This window comes from Lathyrus oleraceus, chromosome 4, assembly GCF_024323335.1.
Source record: "Lathyrus oleraceus cultivar Zhongwan6 chromosome 4, CAAS_Psat_ZW6_1.0, whole genome shotgun sequence".
Taxonomy (NCBI): Eukaryota; Viridiplantae; Streptophyta; class Magnoliopsida; order Fabales; family Fabaceae; genus Lathyrus; species Lathyrus oleraceus.
Genome location: NC_066582.1, coordinates 145,675,461 through 145,693,750, shown reverse-complemented (window position 1 = coordinate 145,693,750; position 18,290 = coordinate 145,675,461). Strand labels below are relative to the sequence as shown.

The 18,290-nt window shown below is 33.7% G+C and overlaps 2 protein-coding genes across 2 annotated transcripts; one reads left to right on the top strand and one right to left on the bottom strand.

The window, feature by feature from the left end:
• The first annotated feature begins 306 nt into the window (after positions 1–306).
• Positions 307–4,969, top strand: LOC127074169 (vesicle-associated protein 1-2). The gene is made up of 8 exons (XM_051015464.1): positions 307–586; positions 678–748; positions 956–1,037; positions 1,126–1,241; positions 1,341–1,505; positions 1,597–1,647; positions 4,386–4,463; positions 4,615–4,969. Exons 1-8 carry the CDS (start codon positions 535–537, stop codon positions 4,723–4,725), a joined length of 726 nt encoding a protein of 241 aa, XP_050871421.1. The 5' UTR covers positions 307–534; the 3' UTR covers positions 4,726–4,969.
• A 223-nt stretch (positions 4,970–5,192) lies between these two features.
• LOC127074170 (copper transport protein CCH) lies at positions 5,193–6,636 on the bottom strand. Its single transcript, XM_051015465.1, has 3 exons — positions 6,448–6,636; positions 6,173–6,254; positions 5,193–5,414 (listed from the first exon to the last, which is right to left on the bottom strand). Exons 1-3 carry the CDS (start codon positions 6,511–6,513, stop codon positions 5,230–5,232), a joined length of 333 nt encoding a protein of 110 aa, XP_050871422.1. The 5' UTR covers positions 6,514–6,636; the 3' UTR covers positions 5,193–5,229.
• Positions 6,637–18,290: the final 11,654 nt, after the last annotated feature.

Below are 18,290 nucleotides of genomic sequence, written 5' to 3'. Positions count from 1 at the left end.
TTTCAATCTTCTTCCAACCGTTTTTTCAATCTAATTAACAAAATCCAAAGAAAATTTAAAGAAAAATAATATTTTTACATAAACCGAAAGAATAAATAAATAAATAACATTTTAGTGATAATTTTTTTATTATTAAATCTATCATTTAATATTACACATCATTTACCACATCAATAAAAATTGAGATTAATTCCTATACACTGTAAATATAATTTTTTTTTTTATATCTGTATTTATTTTTCTATAAGTTTTTATTTATTGCTGGTTTGGTGGTGGGATATTGAATTCGAACACCTTTCCGATATCTGTATTTATTTTTCTATAAGTTTCAACGCACGTTGATACTGCCACTTTCTCCACCACAGAGAAAAATAGAATACCAAAAGAAAAAAAAAACCAAATCCCTGTCATAATCATAATCGCATTCACCCAACTTCAATTATTTTCGTCTCGATCTGGATCTCCCTCCGTCACACCAAACCGCACTTTCTCGAATATTCACTCAACCTCTTTCTCTGCTTCAATTACTCCGTCATGAGTTCCGGTGACCTCCTCAGCGTCGAACCTCTCGAACTCAAGTTCCCATGTCAGTTTCTCTCTCCTTCGATCTCTCTCTATTTCTCTCTCTAGGGTTTTAAATTTGAACCGCTCATTTTGATTTTGATTTTCTCTTGCAGTTGAGCTCAAGAAGCAGATCTCGTGTTCTCTTCAATTGTCTAATAAGACTGATAGCTATGTAGCTTTCAAGGTAACAGCAGTTTCGCTTCTGCTTTTTTCAGTTACTTTTGAGAACGGTTTGGTGGTAGGTTTTACTTTTAGTTCTTTTTGTAAGATCTGTTGATTTCATTGTAGAAATAAGTGTTGCTTAGTTAAAGTGATTTCAACTTAAGATTTTTTTTGGCGATGAAAATTTAAAATTTGGTGTTTATTTTTTGTGTTTTGATTTTGTTTTTAGGTGAAAACGACGAATCCGAAGAAGTATTGTGTTCGTCCGAACACTGGAATTGTCTTGCCGAGATCTACCTGCGATGTTATGGGTACTGATATGATTATTCAGGTTGTTTTCGCTTATGTTTTATTCTCAATCAATATATAGGTGATGTTTTTTTCTTTGTTTTTGTGTAGTTACCATGCAAGCGCAAAAAGAAGCTCCAGCTGATATGCAATGCAAGGATAAGTTTCTTCTTCAGAGTGTAAAAACCAACGATGGTGTTAGTGCGAAAGATATCTCTGCAGAAATGGTATGATTAACATGTTAGTTGCTGTTGCATTTTCGTTTAATTTCTGTTTACAATTACGATGTGTGAAGTTACAAGATTTGTGCCATCGGGATTGCTTAGTTCAACAAGGAGGCAGGGCATGTGGTTGATGAGAGCAAATTGAGAGTGGTGTATGTGTCTCCGCCTCAACCACCATCTCCAGTCCCAGAAGGTTCCGAGGAAGGGTCCTCACCTAGAGGTTCTGTTTCAGAAAATGGAAATGGCAATGGTCCTGACTTCGCTCAAGTGAGTTCTTAACTTATCTTGTTTTAAATGAACCTACATTTTGCATCCAAGGATATCAATTGAGATGCCTTTTCTTTTTGGGATATTTCAGGTAACACGGGGATTTGCTGAACGACCTGAGGCTCAAGACAAATCTGCAGAGGTATAGTAAAACAACATCTGTATGTATATTTGTTGTTTGTTATAATGCATGTTGATTTGTGGTTACGAGCTGTACTAATCGACTTCCGTATAATGCTACCATTGAATATACACATGAATTTTGTAGGAATGAATATAATTGAACTTACTTTCTTGTTCAATATTTTACATGATTGAGTTGTATTAAGTAAGTACTTCTGTAAAATACAATGTTGGTCATAATTGTATGACAATTCTAAGAAATATTCATTTGTCTTATTCTGGAGTTTCATAATCAGTAAGCCTAATGTAAGCATCTGCAATGCTATATATTACAGTTTCAAAATTTCAAAACATATATGCAAGCATGTTTAAGACACATGAAAGACCCTTAAACAAGGCAAGTTTGTAGTAATCGACATAGGTTGGAATTGGATCACATCTAAAAGGACCCTATCACATCCATACATCATCTCTATGTTACAAATCCACACCAAAACCGTACTGTCATACTCTTTATTTTTTTAAAATCTTTTTGGAGTTTCTTGGTCCTTATTTCACAAACTATCATTCAAACCCCATTTTTCCCTCGGATATATGGCAATATGTACAGCAGCCTAAGCTATCAGGTTGATAAGAGCTGGATAGAAAAAAAGGTAATAAAATTGATATTTCATTGAAGAACTGTAATAATAGGTACCTTGTATGTACCTGTAGGCCCAATTTGTCCGAGGCCCCCTTAGAGTCACCCAAAGAGGGAAATTAGAGAAGGGGGGAAAGTTTGTTATGGGGAGAGAAAAAAAGTTGCGATTGTTATATAGAGTGGAGGATGGAGTCGTGTGGTATCTTGGAGAATCAATAACACGGTTATGGGCAGGGATCATTTTGTTCTCTTAAAAGAGCTTAGCTCTAAGCAGTAGCAACACTCATTCCTCTGAAATTTCTTCAATTATCTAATATTACACACTTCTTGTTTATTATTGAGTTTTCTTTCTTCCATTTATGTGTACTGTTATTTCTGGTTTCATATTATGCAAGATCCGATTCCAGTATCAGTGGGTGTTACTGAACTAGGCTAGGATAGAAGTTACAACGAACAGTACAACACTTCGCATTCAAGAGATTGCAACTCTTCCATAATAATGATCATACTCAATGTCTTCTCTCTCCCCTGTCATCTTCTTTTAATTCTCCCCCCTACTATATCACAGCTAACTATAAACAGTACAACCCTTAGTATTTCCTTAGTATTTGAGAAACAAGTACTCCTTTTAATTCTCGTTCCCTCCAATTACCATAGCTAACTGTGTGAACGGTACAACCTGTAGTATTCCAGAAACCAGTACTCTCTCACAACAACGATTACACTGAATGCCTTCCCAACTCTCTTTCATGTCATTTAATTCTCTTCCCTGCTAACTATCACAACTAACTGTTGATTAGTTGTTCTGGTAATCTTTGTAACTATCTAACTTTTAACTTACTGAAAGGCGTGGGATCCTTTGCTTTCCTTCTATTTCTCCTACATATGCCTTATGATATGTTTGGTTCAAACAAGGGGAGATGAAGGACTCAATGACATACCCTTGTAACATTTTGCAATATTTAATGTACGGATCTTTTAGCCAATGACTCTGGGATTTTATAAAAACATTCTCTCTATTCAGATGATAGTAGTAAATAGTTTATTGAGATTTCTTGCTCTGTCAAAAACGCATTGTTATTAACTCAGTAAATTGTTTAAAGTTTTCGAATTGTCCCTTTTCTTTCCCCCATTGGAATCTATTCAGAATTTTTTTTCTTTTTGAACTCCAAGCAAATCTTAGTATCTGAAGGAATATAGATGATACTCTTGTGAACTTAGATTACTTGTGCAAAGAGTCGGCTTTAAGAAAAAAGAAATTTGTTGGGCTTAAAGTGCTATAGTGGATATATAGTAACCCAATTCATATAGCTTTAGAATGTATACAGGTTTCTTGTGCTTACAGTTGCTGCCTGCCTTTATTCTAGTTGTGTATGATTGTATGTACCCATAGCATGAGAAAAAGCATAGTTGTCCAACTTTCAAATATGAATTTTATAATTTTATTTTCAATCTACAAAAGGTTTGTGAAACAACCTCTAGATGCTTTGATATCTTTTTGCTCCCAACTCTGAATGGTGCTTTCTCCAAGTTGTTATAATTTTTTTCCATACTTGTGTCTAGTGATTTTCCTTATCATGGTGTTAGTTCCTATAAAGGTGCTTTTTGAAATTATTCTTTATTTGGACTTTATCCCTTTGTAATCTTTACATTCTATTAAAATAGGGTCCATACTTGTGTCTAGTGATTTTCCTAATCATGGTTTTAGTTCCAATAAAGATGCTTTTTGAAATTATTCTTTATTTGGACTTTATCTCTTTGTAATCTTTACATTCTATTAAAATAGGGTGGCCTCAATGACTAATTCAATTCGGGGACTAATTTGAAAAAAACTTACATTTTTAAATGGCCCAATACATATCGAAGCATTTTATGTTTTCCTTTGAGATAAAAGCTGATGGATAGTTTCATGGTTTAAATATCCACAAGGGTTGTTTACTTGATTTATGATTTTTATTGACAGTGGATTAGCAGGAAAAAAGAAATGGAAATCAAAAAGAAAATAATTGTAGTTATTTGTGTTCTTTTTGTTCACATGCTGTAATTTTTACTGTGCCTATAATTTAGAGTTAGTAGAGTATGTCAACTGTGTTCTGATAACATTTTCTTTCTTGCAGGCAAGAGCTCTTATCTCAAGGCTGACTGAAGAAAAGAATAATGCAATTCAACAAATTAGCAAGCTTCGCCAGGAACTGGTGAGGATTCACCATTTAATCATTCTATATATACTTTTGTTGTTTCATCACTTTATGTTGAGACTAATTCTGCTACTGCCATCAACCCGTTCTTTCAATATTAGTTATGGACGTGAAACACTTATTGAACGAATAAGTTTATTACTTGTAGGAGCTGCTGAAACGTGAAGGCAACAAAAATCGTGGTGGAGTGTCATTTATCTTTGTCATATTAATTGGCTTACTTGGCATAATCATGGGGTATCTCATGAAGAAGACCTAAGGATTTGGTCGATTTGGTTTCACCATAGATTTTTACTTTATTCCTGACTATTCAAGCAATTGTGATGAAAGTTAAAGTAGATCAATTAATCAGGTGTTGGTTTTTCTTTTGTATTATTCCTTGTATTTTTGGGTGGATAACAATTGAAAGTAGAAAACTTTAGGGGAAGTTGTGGGTCCTTTTGTTACTCTTAATGTGACATGCATTCTTTTTTTGTAACTTAAGAGGAAAAGTTTATCGTTTCTTTTGTGGTTCATCTAGCTATCTGGTAATATCAAGTTGTCAACACAACCACAAATAACACAAATCTTCAGGGCTCTCTCTCTGGCCGTTTCTTTCTGTAACTTTTGTCTTTGATTGTGGCTAGTAGTATTGCTTCCTTTCATCTTTATGTCTGTAGCTCCTCTTTTGATTCAATGCAGTTAGTTTAGTCTTTGCATTGCAATATGCTATTAAGAAAGAATAAATTGAACCTTACAATTTGAATCCTGTAGCTGCTAGTATCTACTTTCTGTTACATTTATGTTTGTCAAATTGAGTTAAACAGGCAAACAAGGACTTGGGTTGATAGGTAGCACTCTTCATGGTGCTGTTTCTAAAGGGTTTATTCTGGAAGTCACAACTTACAATGAAATCGCCCTTAACAGTTACTTCATTCTTGCGCACATCTATTGTGTACTCTGTCAACCCTGCATTTTTAATTGCGACATGAAGACGTTAGTTTACCAAAAATTAAACTGGCTTAGTAGGAGTGGTTTAATTATAATAGAAAAAACAGGATTAATAGGAGTTTTGATCCCTTCATATCAGAGATACAGAAATGTACGTACTAATTTATTCAATCAAACAGGCTTTAAATTTTTTTTTAATGTTTTCGTAGCTTTAATACTAATGTTTGTACTGTTGATAATCCTTGGGCAAATACCCCGAGGATATGGAGTATCAATTAAGGGACAGCTTCTCTCCCAACAGATTCTGTGACTTTCAAGTGATTTTTGATGACTTTATACATTTTTTTATGAGAAAATGTGAGGAATAGAGAAATAAGATTAGAGGGAGATAGATATATACTGTTGTAGGAGAGAGATGTATTCACTCCGATCACACCTTGTTGATTCAAAAAACAAACTTTACATTTTTTAAAATTAACGAAATCTTATGCTACACCTCAAATTAACTAGGCCATAATGGATTTTGTAATGGTTATATAATTGATTTTGTAATCTTATGCTACACAACAAAATCCATTACGAAATCTTATGAAACAATTATTGTGATACCGATTGGCGGAATGGATATAAGCTTATATTATCTATCTATTATACATAAAGAGAAAATAAACTAGGCCATGATCTAACCTATATCAAATTTTGGTTATTTAAACAAACAAGGTCGCAACTCTTAACTATTTAAAAGATAAAAACTAAAGCAAAGTTCGGAAGCTCACCAGAAATTTTTGATATAACTCTGGAAACTCTTTCTTGACAACCATTACACCCCATGTTTGCTGCTATCACCACAACTTGAAACTGCTTACAAAACATCACAAAATAATTAAAGCAATGAACTTAACTCAACAGAGAAAAAAGGGGAGAAGAAAACAGGAAAATAATTGTTTCATAATGGATTTTGTATTAACAGATTATTCAGAACAGCAAATGATAAAAGAATCAAATGATAAGATATTGAATTGAAGACAAAATATAGTATTAATAAACTTACCGTGGGGAGTGTCAAGTTCTCCAAGTATAAAAGAGATTTTTTATCATTTTCAATTCTAGAGGCCATAACACATATGGTTGTTATCTCCAAGTTCTGTTTCTCTCATCTCGTTTTTAAACTTGATGTATTAGGAGTTGGTCTAGTTTGATTAAGTCAATTGTGGATAATTTTTTCCTCAAATTGATATTGTTTGAATTATTCATCTAGCTTGCTATGTAAAGGTTGTTGGCATTACAGACACATTTCCTCTCAAAATAAAATAACAATAACAATACATATATGCCACGGATCTAAATAAATAAATAAAAGAGACTGGCCTCCCTACAGGTTTAGCACGTTTCGGCAATTACTAAATTCAACTAGCAGACTTTTAGGTTTGTTTTTACTTGGTCTCCTAAAGAAATAAAATGCTTTTTATTATTTGAAGTTATAGAGACCGTTAATGGAAGTCTTAAAATATAAGTTATATGTGAGATACCATACATATGGTATTAGTTAGTCTTATACCAATTATGCATTATCTAAATATTAAATAAGTGACGTCCCCTGTACTCATATAGTATTTATTGATCTGCTTCTGAAGTTTCCTAAATTTCTTCCATAAATAATATTAAAGTTATCGTTCAGCTTTATGGAGGAGCCAAAGTGACGCAAAAGAGAGATATTATTGTGTTTAAGTGTGAGTGATAAATATCATATCAACTATGAATGAATTTTTGTATTAATTATAATGAGTTGATTGTTGGATATACAAAAGAAAGAACTCATATATGTAACGTATTAAGGTTTTAGATAGAGTTGTTGTGTCTCTACCATGTAGTCCTAGAACATTGACTCATTGTTTCTTATGATGCTATCTAATAAATGGTAGATTTAAATGCATTTTTCTCTCGTTAGTTTAAGTGTTTTAAATAATTGATCATATTACAAAACTATTTATTCTGATCCCTTAATTTTAAAGGTCTTTAGATTTTTATGATCCCCTATCCAATTTTAACCGCCTTTGAATTTTTGTGATCCTCTGTTCAATTTTATTTATGTGTTATCTTCATTAATGACGTGACAACCTGCCTTTGGATCCATGACATAAATTCGTACTATTTTAAAAAACAATTTAATATTGACAAAATATTCAAAATATTTTTTAATTGTTATAAAAAACTAAAAAAGAAACAAAAGGTCAAAAAGGGGGAGAGAGAGAGAGAGAGAGAGAGAGAGAGAGAGAGAGAGAGAGAGAGAGAGAGAGAGAGAGAGAGAGAGAGAGAGAGAGAGAGAGAGAGAGAGAGAGAGAGAGAGAAGAGAGAGAGAGAGGAGAGAGAGAGAGAGAGAGAGAGAGAGAGAGAGAGAGAGAGAGAAGAGAGAGAGAGAGAGAGAGAGAAGAGAGAGAGAGAGAGAGAGAGAGAGAGAGAGAGAGAGAGGAGAGAGAGAGAGAGAGAGAGAAGAGAGAGAGGAGAGAGAGAGAGAAGAGAGAGAGAGAGAGAGAGAGGAGAGAGAGGAGAGAAGAGGAGAGAGTAGAGAAGAGAGAGAAGAGAGAGAGAGAAGAAAGAGATAGAGAGAGAGAGAGGAGAGAGAGAGAGAGAGAGAGCGAGGAGGAGAGAGAGAGAGAGAGAGAGAGAGGAATTTAAAGGATATACATGACCATTACTATAATCAAATGTGCTAGGATTAAATAAAAACACATATAATCCAATCTCGAAAATTTCAAATACGCAAAGTGAAAGACGACATATCAAGAGCAATTTAGCAATTCAATAAAATGATTTTTTTCTTCAATAGAACCAATCATCAAATTCATAATAAACACATTTTTAAACTTTTGAAAATATGATAGCGGAATCGACAAGTAGTTTAAGGTGGATAAAAACAACATACATATACCGTATTAATAATAAAGCTAAGAAATTGTAAAAGAAGAAATAAACTAAAGTTTAAATAATCTGAATAACATAACTTATAAAATTAAGGATTACAACGAGAATATATAATAAAATATAAATAAACTAAAATATCATTAACCTAATTATAACAAAAAGAATAGTTACATATAATCTAACATGCTAATCTTCAACACGAGGTGTTGAATATTTCATATGGCGAAGTGGTTATAGTTAAAGAGTTTAAAATATGTGGCTTATATATTTTAGAAGGTTCTAATATTGTTGTTTAATCATCATCAACTAGTGAAGGTTTGTATGAAAAGAACAAGCTACAAAATTTGAGGTTAATGCATGGTGGATGCCTGAAGGTTTTTCAAGAGAACTTTAATGAGTTTTGCTAAAGACAAGAGATAAAAATGCATTTAACCTCTGAGTTGTCATGGAGTTTCTGGGGCAAGGCTGACGCCAAAACCGCTTACTTGATCGGAAAATACTCATTTATATGAATAAACTTCTAAACTATTATGGAGGTTTGTAGTAGGAAGACTGTAACCTACTATATTTTGAAGGTCGTTTAAACTTTTCTTATTGATCAAATCAAGTCAATTCAGCTTGATGGAAAAATTATGGAATTTGTCTTCAATGGTTATCCAAGAGGTAAGAAGAGTTATGAGCTTTTGGAAATGGAACCTAGAGGACAGAAGTTAATAAATCACATATGTATTAATTTTAGTGAGTCCTATCAAGGGAAGAAGAGTAAAGACTCGGGGATGAAGCTTTTAGAAACTATAGAAGAGAAGACTCATTTTAAGGTGCAAGTTACTACTATGGATACTAGTAGTAGAAAGAGAATGATTATAGATGCATATACTTATCATTTGACTCGTGATAAGGTAAGGAGGAAGATTGTACCATCTCAAATGGACGATTATACAAACCTTAAATGTTATGCTTTGAATATGGATGGATGGTTACAAAACTAAGAAGCAGGGGCGTTCAGTGAGGCATTCAAAAATTGCTGAAGTCAAATATTGTTGAAGAACCATACTTGTAGGCTTGTTAGACTAATGAAGCAGAAAAAGATGGTTGGAAGAAAATGGATGCAAGTGACCAGATCAAGGTTCAAGCGAGAGTTGAACTTGGTAAAAATTGTCTAATACATGTTAAATTAGAAAATAACAACAAGGTGGTTGATGGGTAAATTGATATCACCACGATTTAAATCAATGTGGATATTGTTGAAGTATGACTTAAAACCTTAAGGGATGAAGAGAAAGGAAACATATTTTGAGATTGCAGAAATGAGAAATCAACCTAGTAGTTGACAGATCCGACTCAGTCAAGCAACAATTTGGGTCAGTCTTCGACAATTAAGGGTTATCCTTTCTGGTTTTCCCGATTCATGTGTATTGGTATTCATTGTTTTGGTTCATGATCTGTTCGTTAATGGTTATGTTTTGGGCTTGTTATGGATATATTGGATTCAAACAGTTATAAATGTGTATCTCTATCATTCTTGTCTTCAAAATCTTCATAACTTTAGAGTTGAAGACAAAGATAAGGGTTTGGGAATACTAGTGGTAATATTAGAGAGGTAAGAGCACTACTACGGAAAACATGTATCACAATAGTTGGAAAAGGGATACCATAATGCCTGACCAACTGTTGTGAGGTAAGGTGTAATTGTAGGTATGCTGCTTTCCATCATGCTCGTGCGACCGTGATTATAAGCTATGTAGCACGCCACCTACCAGAACAGTTACTTTAAACAACTGTTGTAATATTCTTTAATGCATAACATTTAAAACGGATGGTATAAACAACTGTTGTGATATATACATCGAGTTTATTATAAATTATGTGGAATGGTTATTTCACCAATGCTCATTAAATATATAACCTTTCAATCTGATCTAAAATATTATAATATGACAAATTAAGTTATAGTAAAAGAACAAGTTCACGGTCAATGCTAGACAAAAGTTCTTCAACTCCTTATACGTATTTTGCTCTTTAACAATTAGAACTTTGTTTAATGATTCTAGTTCTTCAACCGCCCATTCCTTCACCTCTAGCTCATTTTGCAAAATATTATTTAATTTGCAAACAAAATTAGAGGTGGAGAAAGGGGAAGTTGAAGAACTACAATCATTAAATAAAGTTCTAACGGTTTAAGAACAATACGCAGATAACAGGCTGAAGAATTCTTGTTAGAATTGAACGCGTACTTGTTTTCTAATATAATTTTATCTATCATATTATAATTTTCTAATGCAATCTGAAAAGTTACATATTCGGTAAGGGATTGAAAAAATACTCAAACCATATAAGATGTAATAAACTCATATTTTAAACAAACATTAACAATAATATTCATCAACAACAAACCATAAACAACATACACGATACAACAAACATATCCACTCATAGAACATTTTAGAAACGTACATGTCCCATAAAGGTATCCACAATGAAAGTCCTATAATTTCAATGCTCACTATAGCTTATTCCTCGTTATTGAAACATGCATCCCTACCTAAAAGTCAAAACAAGCAGAAAGTTGAAACATTATGGAACGTGCTATTGAAACATAAACAATAATACAAAAAAAAATTTGAAACATAAACTATAGTGAAGATGAACCTGTAAAGTATCCATTTGCTAAGATTTGATGCAACAAAGGTATCCTTCGAAGAAGACGAGTTGGCTGGAAAAGTTTGGGGTTTCCATATGAGAGAGACGAGTGACAAAGATGTAAGGATTTTGTTTTGAAAGAGATAAGTGAAAGAGATGTTAGGTTTTTGTTTTGAGAGAGACGACTGTAATGTACTGAAGCGAGAGATAATTTTTCTTATATATAAATAAGTAATACCTTTCACCATGGTTGACAATACGAACCATGATGAAATGTTAAGGTCAAGCCCATTATGTCACAATAAATGAAAAATTGTTGGTACTAGGATTCAGACCCTTTCACTCCAGATACATTTCACTAAAGTTGATACCTATGACTGTTGTGAAATGTCCTTTAGTAAATAGGAAGAAAAAGCGCCCAAAAAAAACTATTACTCTGGTTAATAGGAAGACCATTTGTAAAATGGGTGTTACGAAAGGTCTATTTTATAGTAGTGGAGAATATTTCTAAGAGTGTATTTTTGGAATTTTGGAAACCCTTGGAAATATCTAAGGGGATTGGGAAACACTTATGAACACTCTGGGTTTGTGTGATTCATATATAGAGAGTTTGAGGGATTGAGAAATATAGAGAAAATATGGTTTGTTCTTGGGAATTTGGGTGATTATTTTCTTTTAACTTATTTATAATCTTTTGTAACAACTCTTAAAAGTATAATGAATCGAGAGAGCTGCTAACTCCCCATATTAGATCATTTGATCAAATTGAGTAAACAATTTATAGTGTTTCTTGTATTTTATCATCTTCTGCCAAGATATGTAGTTGTCTTATCATAAAAAGAGTTATTTATTCTAAAGGTCAATTATTTTGGATGTTGTTGTTCTTTGTTCCCATAAATGAGATTGAACCTTTCAATTACAAAACAATAACCTTTCTCAATATATAGACTTTGCCCTCTTGGACTTTAATTTCACATGGTATTGGTTTCTTTATATATATACATCTTCCTCCAATAGGTCTTTGAGGAATGGTGATTTCACACCTTGTTGGTACATTGGCGATTCTTTACGAAAAACCTTGGCTACTATAAAAGTTTATGTCTCAATTCTTGCAACAGGAAAAAGTAGTTCACCAAAGTCTAGACCAAGTCTTTGTAAGATGTATTTTGCAACAAACCTTCTTTTACTGACATGTTTATTAACCTTCTTGTTGGACTCTTATTTAAGGTACCTATTGTGTCGGTACCTTATACCATGTTCAAAATAGTTTTGTTTCTTATAACAATAGTACCACCGTGTTAAGGTGTATAATATGTAGAAAGCTCAGGTATAATTATTTCTTCTTCACAAAACTCATGGATTCATGTAACTTATACTCATCTCTAAATGTGACTTATACTCATTTTCGCTTCAAGACTTCCGGAACAACGTTTTTGTCATTGTAAATTGGAACTCATAAAGCAAGTCTTATGGTTTACAAATAACATACTGAAACTATTTGTACAAGACTTCCGGTTCGCTCTAGAATTGAGACGTTGAACCGAAACTCTTTCAAAAAGACTTCCGTTTTTCAGGTTGTTTACCGTAAGTCTTCTTAAAAGACTTCCAGTTTTGAAGACTGTTTACCGGAACTCTTCGTAAAATACTTCTGGTTTCCATTCAATTAATCGGAAGTCTTATGGAAAGTGTCCCGGAAGTCAAACTCAATTTTCATCACACTGGAACTCTTTTTAGAAGTGCTTCAGTGCGTTTTTTTAAATTAATAATTTTTTAAAATAATTTTTTTTATAGTGGTTCGAAGACGAGGTGCCGGCGGTAGGATTCCAGACTGTAGTTTAGGACGGGGCGCATCTACATCTGCAGCAAAGTCGTCTGGCTATCCAGGAGGACCGTACGATACGTCTCTTTTGGTAAAGTACGAGCATCATATTGCTCGACATTTATGGTTTGGTGAGGTAAATAAACTATGTATATTTGAAATTGAATAATATTTGAATATTTTATATTGTGTTTTATAATATGTGTTTTAATTGTTTTCAGGAGAGAGGTCCGAAGAAAGAGTTGAATGTTGCTGGACACGGACTTAAGTTGACATCGAGGGTTCCACTAGCTCTTCCACAACAGATGGAAAGTATGGTTTCTAGGTCTGGGTTATCTTCACTTCAGAGAACTAGGTTGAACAAGATAGACATAAACCCGATATCTGCATTTGTGGAGAGATGGCATCTAGAGACATCTTCATTTCACATGTCGTTTGGTGAGATGAACATTACTTTGGATGACGTCTCTTGTCTGCTTCACTTGCCCATCAGGGGTGTGTTATGGAGTCCTCAAGATGTCACTGAAGAGGTTGATGTTGACTACTTAGAAGTGTCACATAGTGAGGTACAAACACATGTTCGTAGCTGCAGGGGTTCTTATTATAATTTGGAATGGTTATATGATTTATCCGTACATCATAGAGTTGCTTCTAGCTTATTTGTTGATGTTGGTGGATTCCATATTTTTTGGCGACAAAAGACCTTTATGCTTGTTGAGGCATGATATCTCATACTGTCTATGGACTTAGATAGATGTTCGGGATACAGTTGGGGAGCAACTTGTAGCGGTAAATTCATGACCATCAAGCTATGGATAAACTTGACGTCAATAAAACCAGAGTCGCCACCGTGCTTTTATTGTTTCCAAAGGAAAAGGGTAAAAGTACGAACAAAACCCAAAGATAAGAAGTTTTCAAATCAAAACTAATAAAATGTCAGAGATTACATGTAAGGGGGTTGGTTACACAGAGGGAAGATGTTAGCACCCAAAGTGTCCTAGGTACTCCTAGGGAGCCCTTTTTGTGTGTAAGTGATTTGGTCAAGATGATATTTGATAAAACATAGAGTGAGGGGATGAGAAAAGAATTCATTTATTATATTTTTGTGTTTGACAAGACTTTCGGTCTTGTGCCTAAGTACCAATATAAAAATGAGGGATCAAAATCTCGTAGTTTGTGGTAAAAATTTCAAAGCAGTTGGTGAATTGATTTTAACAAAAATTTAATAAGAAGACACAAAATGGCCAAAACTTTGAATGGGGTTGTTAGTTCTTTTTGTATTTTTTGAAATTAAAGTCAATATGGTTAAGTTCATTTTCAAATATGATTAAGAAAAGATTTTAAAATTCATTGGCATAAGGTCAAAGTTTCTAATTATTAAAACATGTCTAAGTTTGAAATCACAAGCAAAGAAAGTTTTTGAAAAGAGGGAGAGATTTTGAAATTTAAGAATTGGGAGGAGATGAAGGGACTATCCTAGACAAAAATTAAAAGTTAAGGGTTGAAAAGATCTTACCAATGAGATGCAATCCAACAGACAAGAATGTCATATAGAAACCCATTTTCCCTTTGTACTTTAGCAAGCAACAAGCATAAGCAATATCCAAGCAAACTATATGAAGACCATGGCATCAAATAAAGATAGCAAGAATATCCAAGCAAGCAATCCAATAGCTAGCGGTCTTCAATTTCTTTCAATGCATCAGATGACAATATATCCCTTGGTCAACTTAGAACAAACATCATACATCAACAATAATAACAGTATAACAAGTAAGCACAAAGTCAAAGTGACAGATGAGTTAAAGTCCATTAGGGCTCTTGTATCAGATGAAAGGTACAAGCAAGGATAGCTCAGTCTCAGATAGTGGCATTGGCCCAGTCCTTAAAGTATAGGGAAATTGCCTATCCTAAGTCCAAAAGTTCAGACCAAGTCCAACAGTCCACCAAGATATTTTTTAGGGTTTTTGTTGTTATTATGTATTTTAAGGTCCTAAGACCACAAACAAAATAAAAACAAACAAACAATATATACAACCACAAGGTATGGCTCAAGTGAGCAAAGTGAAAAGAACTGAAGCATAAACAAGTTGCATGAAATGTAATTGGCAGATGAATGATAAATGTACTAAAATTTAAATTGCATAAAGTAAATGACTTGAAAAATCAGCAATATGAATAAAATTTAATCAAGTGTTAGTTAAATGTTAGTGATGAGTTTTAATTGGTTAAGTCATTCTTTGGAGCACACTCAATCATTTATTCACAAGTATGAATCCTTGAACCAAGACATCATCCATGAGAAGGGCTCCAACTTGGATAATTCAATAAGTGTGCCACTAGCTCTCATGAAAGGAAAAAAGGTCAAGTCTTCACACAATGCCATGAAGAATGGGAGACTTACAATCTCACTTACTAGAATGTTATGCCCTCTTAATCAAATTTAGCTCTATGTTAAGCAATCATAATTGGACTTATATAGAAGTCACAACTATCCGAGGCCGGGCAATAAAAATATAGGTATTAATGCATGTTAGAGATTTGGTACAAAGAACCAAACTCCTAAAACATACCACACACTAAAAGAAATGGGGGAAGGACCTATCTCAGCTTGACTCATATTGATTCATCTGACACAAGGTCATTGATGAATCAACTAGCATTAGACATGAAGAGCTTTCATTGGTCAATGATGGATCGGGGAAGAATAGGGATGAAGATGAAGAGGGAATGGGAAATAGAAAGCCAAATTGATCATGGGAGGAATTTCATCTGATAAATACTATCCATTCATTTTGGGAGATGAAATGTACATTTCATCAATTCCCTAAATCCAATAGTATTGGTCAAACAAAAGTCAAATCAACCATGATCAAGGCCAAACAGAAAGTCAAACATCACAAGGTCATAAAAAATGGCTCAACATAATTTTCAAGCAATTATTCAATTAAAAATCAAATTAGAAATGAATTAAAATGCATTTTAAAATGGAAAAAACCTCAAATTCCTTCAAAACACCAAATAAATGGCCAAGGGATTTATCCTAGGTCAAACAAGGTCAAAAGACCTTAGACAAAAAATTTCACAATTTTCAGAAAGTCAGAAGCATTTTAAAACAATTAAAAATAAACCAAAAAACATTTAATTCATGAAAAATATCAAAATCAATCCAAAAAATAATTTTAATTCACAATATGAAAGAGGAAGACTTTTTTTTTGGTGAAAGTCCCATATTTTTTTGGATTAAAAATGAAATTTATATGAATTAAATAAAATAAAGGAATTAAATGGAAAATCAGAAATAAAATAGAAATTAGGAAAAAACGAGGCCCATCAGATCTCCCTCATTAATTGAGGTGGCAGATCTGATGGCCAAGCGTGTATCATCCACTATAGTCCACAGTCAACGCACATGTACAAGTGGTAATCATAAGGGAGGATTGAGATTAAAACGTGGACTCATGATCAGATGGTCTGAGCAATGCCAACACACCACCGGAGCCCTAGCTCCGGTCATCTTCTCTGGTGGACCTCACCGGGCTGGTCCACCCTCAACCAATCAGAAAATGAAAAGTAAGAACACTATTTTAAAGAGAAAAAACTCAGGAGCTCGAATCTGGCCTCAATTTTGTCCAATTCTAAATATATTGAGAGATATGAGGAATTGAATTTTGAGGTACATGATCTGAGTTGCTTCGATTTGGCCTCAAAGCAACTCAATCTTGTTGCCTACATTGGTAGGACTTCAGACCACCAATAATCAAAGAGAATGGAAGAGAATTAAGTGAGAACCGAAGGTTTGAAGTTTGGAAAAATCACCTTTAGGTAGCAGTGATTTGACTTGATCTCAATGTGAATCCCCTTGATTCTTCCTCCTCTTGCTTGTTGTGACCAATTGAGATGAAAATGGCAATGAATCCTTGGAGTTTGAATCTCAAAACAGAAAGAGAAATTCAAACTCGATTTCAAAGAAATCTTCAAGGAATTCTATGGAGTAGGGTTCTGAGATAGCTTGGTAAGGCTTGAGCAGGGTGTGTGTGTTGTTCTTAAGGAAACACAGTTATATTTATAGGCTCTGGAATTCAGTTTTGCACAATTTCAATTTTGGCCAAAAATAGCAACATTGGTGCATGGATGCATGAGCATTGAATTATTCCCAACCAATGATGCAATCCAAATCTAATTCGTGCATAATGGATACTGTAGTCATCACATGGAAGCATGCAAAAGTAAATAGTCATTTGAGTTCAAATGTTGCCAAAACAAGCCCACCAAAGGAACCATGTGCAAGTCCCTCAATTCTAGTCCAAATGAAGTGATCCTGGATGTTTTGGAAATGTGACCTCAAGGGGAACAACTTTTATGTTGAACACTTTTCCATTTGGAGCTTGGATCATGATGAAGTTTGAGGTGGAAGTTTAAGAAATCAAACATGATTGAAAATTTTCTAAGTCCCAAGTCAAATGACAAATTCTTCCACCTTGAATAACTTTTGCTATGAGCTTCAAATGGAAATGGTTTCTTCACCAAAGTTGTATATATTTCATTCCTATTAAATATGGTAACAAATTAGACACCATTTTGATTTGACATGAGGGAGTTATGGATTTTAGAAGTTGAAGAAAAATGCTTGTTCAATGGTAATGGCCCAAAGTGACCTATAATGTTTCCTCTTGGCACATGCCCTTGCACGTAGATTTTTCCATTTCTCAAAGAATAAAAGTTGGATAATATATATTGAAACTGATCATGAGACTTGGATGGACTTTATATCATGAAAATTGATCAAGTTATGGTCCTTGGGAGTTGACCTCCTAACTAGGGCGCAAACAAAATGACCTATAATTTTTCACCATAAAAAATGACTTTCCAAGCAAAATTAGCTCTTGATGCCAACATGAAATTTGTTTATAATGTCATAAGGAGTAACTTTTCTATTGGAATAATTTTGATATGATAAAAGTTGTAGCAGATAGGGTCTAAGGAACCCTAGTTTTGTCCAGTTGACGTTCTCTGGTCAACTTCTTTGAACCAACTTGCAAACTTGAAAGTATCTTGATCTTTGGGACTCATGGAGGATCATATATGCATAATATGATGTTAAATGAAGTATCCCTTGATATCTTTGACCAATTGTTGAAGAAACTTGTTGAGGAAGTCACACAAGATACCCAGATGAATTAGGGCTTCCAAGGCAAACAAGCTACAAAATATTGATGAATTCTTGATCAAATTGACAAATGAAGAACACGGGGATCCATATATGATGTTTAGAACCAAATTGTATCATTGTTGGATTGATCTCTTTGCTTTGAGGGTCTCAAACCCTAGTTGTGAGCTTGATGAGGCACATGTGGATGTATATACTACCTACAAAAGGAACAAAGACACATAGAGACATATTTTTGGTATTTTGGTTAGTAAACAAAAGAAAATAAAGTATGATACAATCAAAAGTGTTTGGTGATCTCTCCCAATGCAAACCAAGTGAATGAGGGGTAAGAAGGATGCCA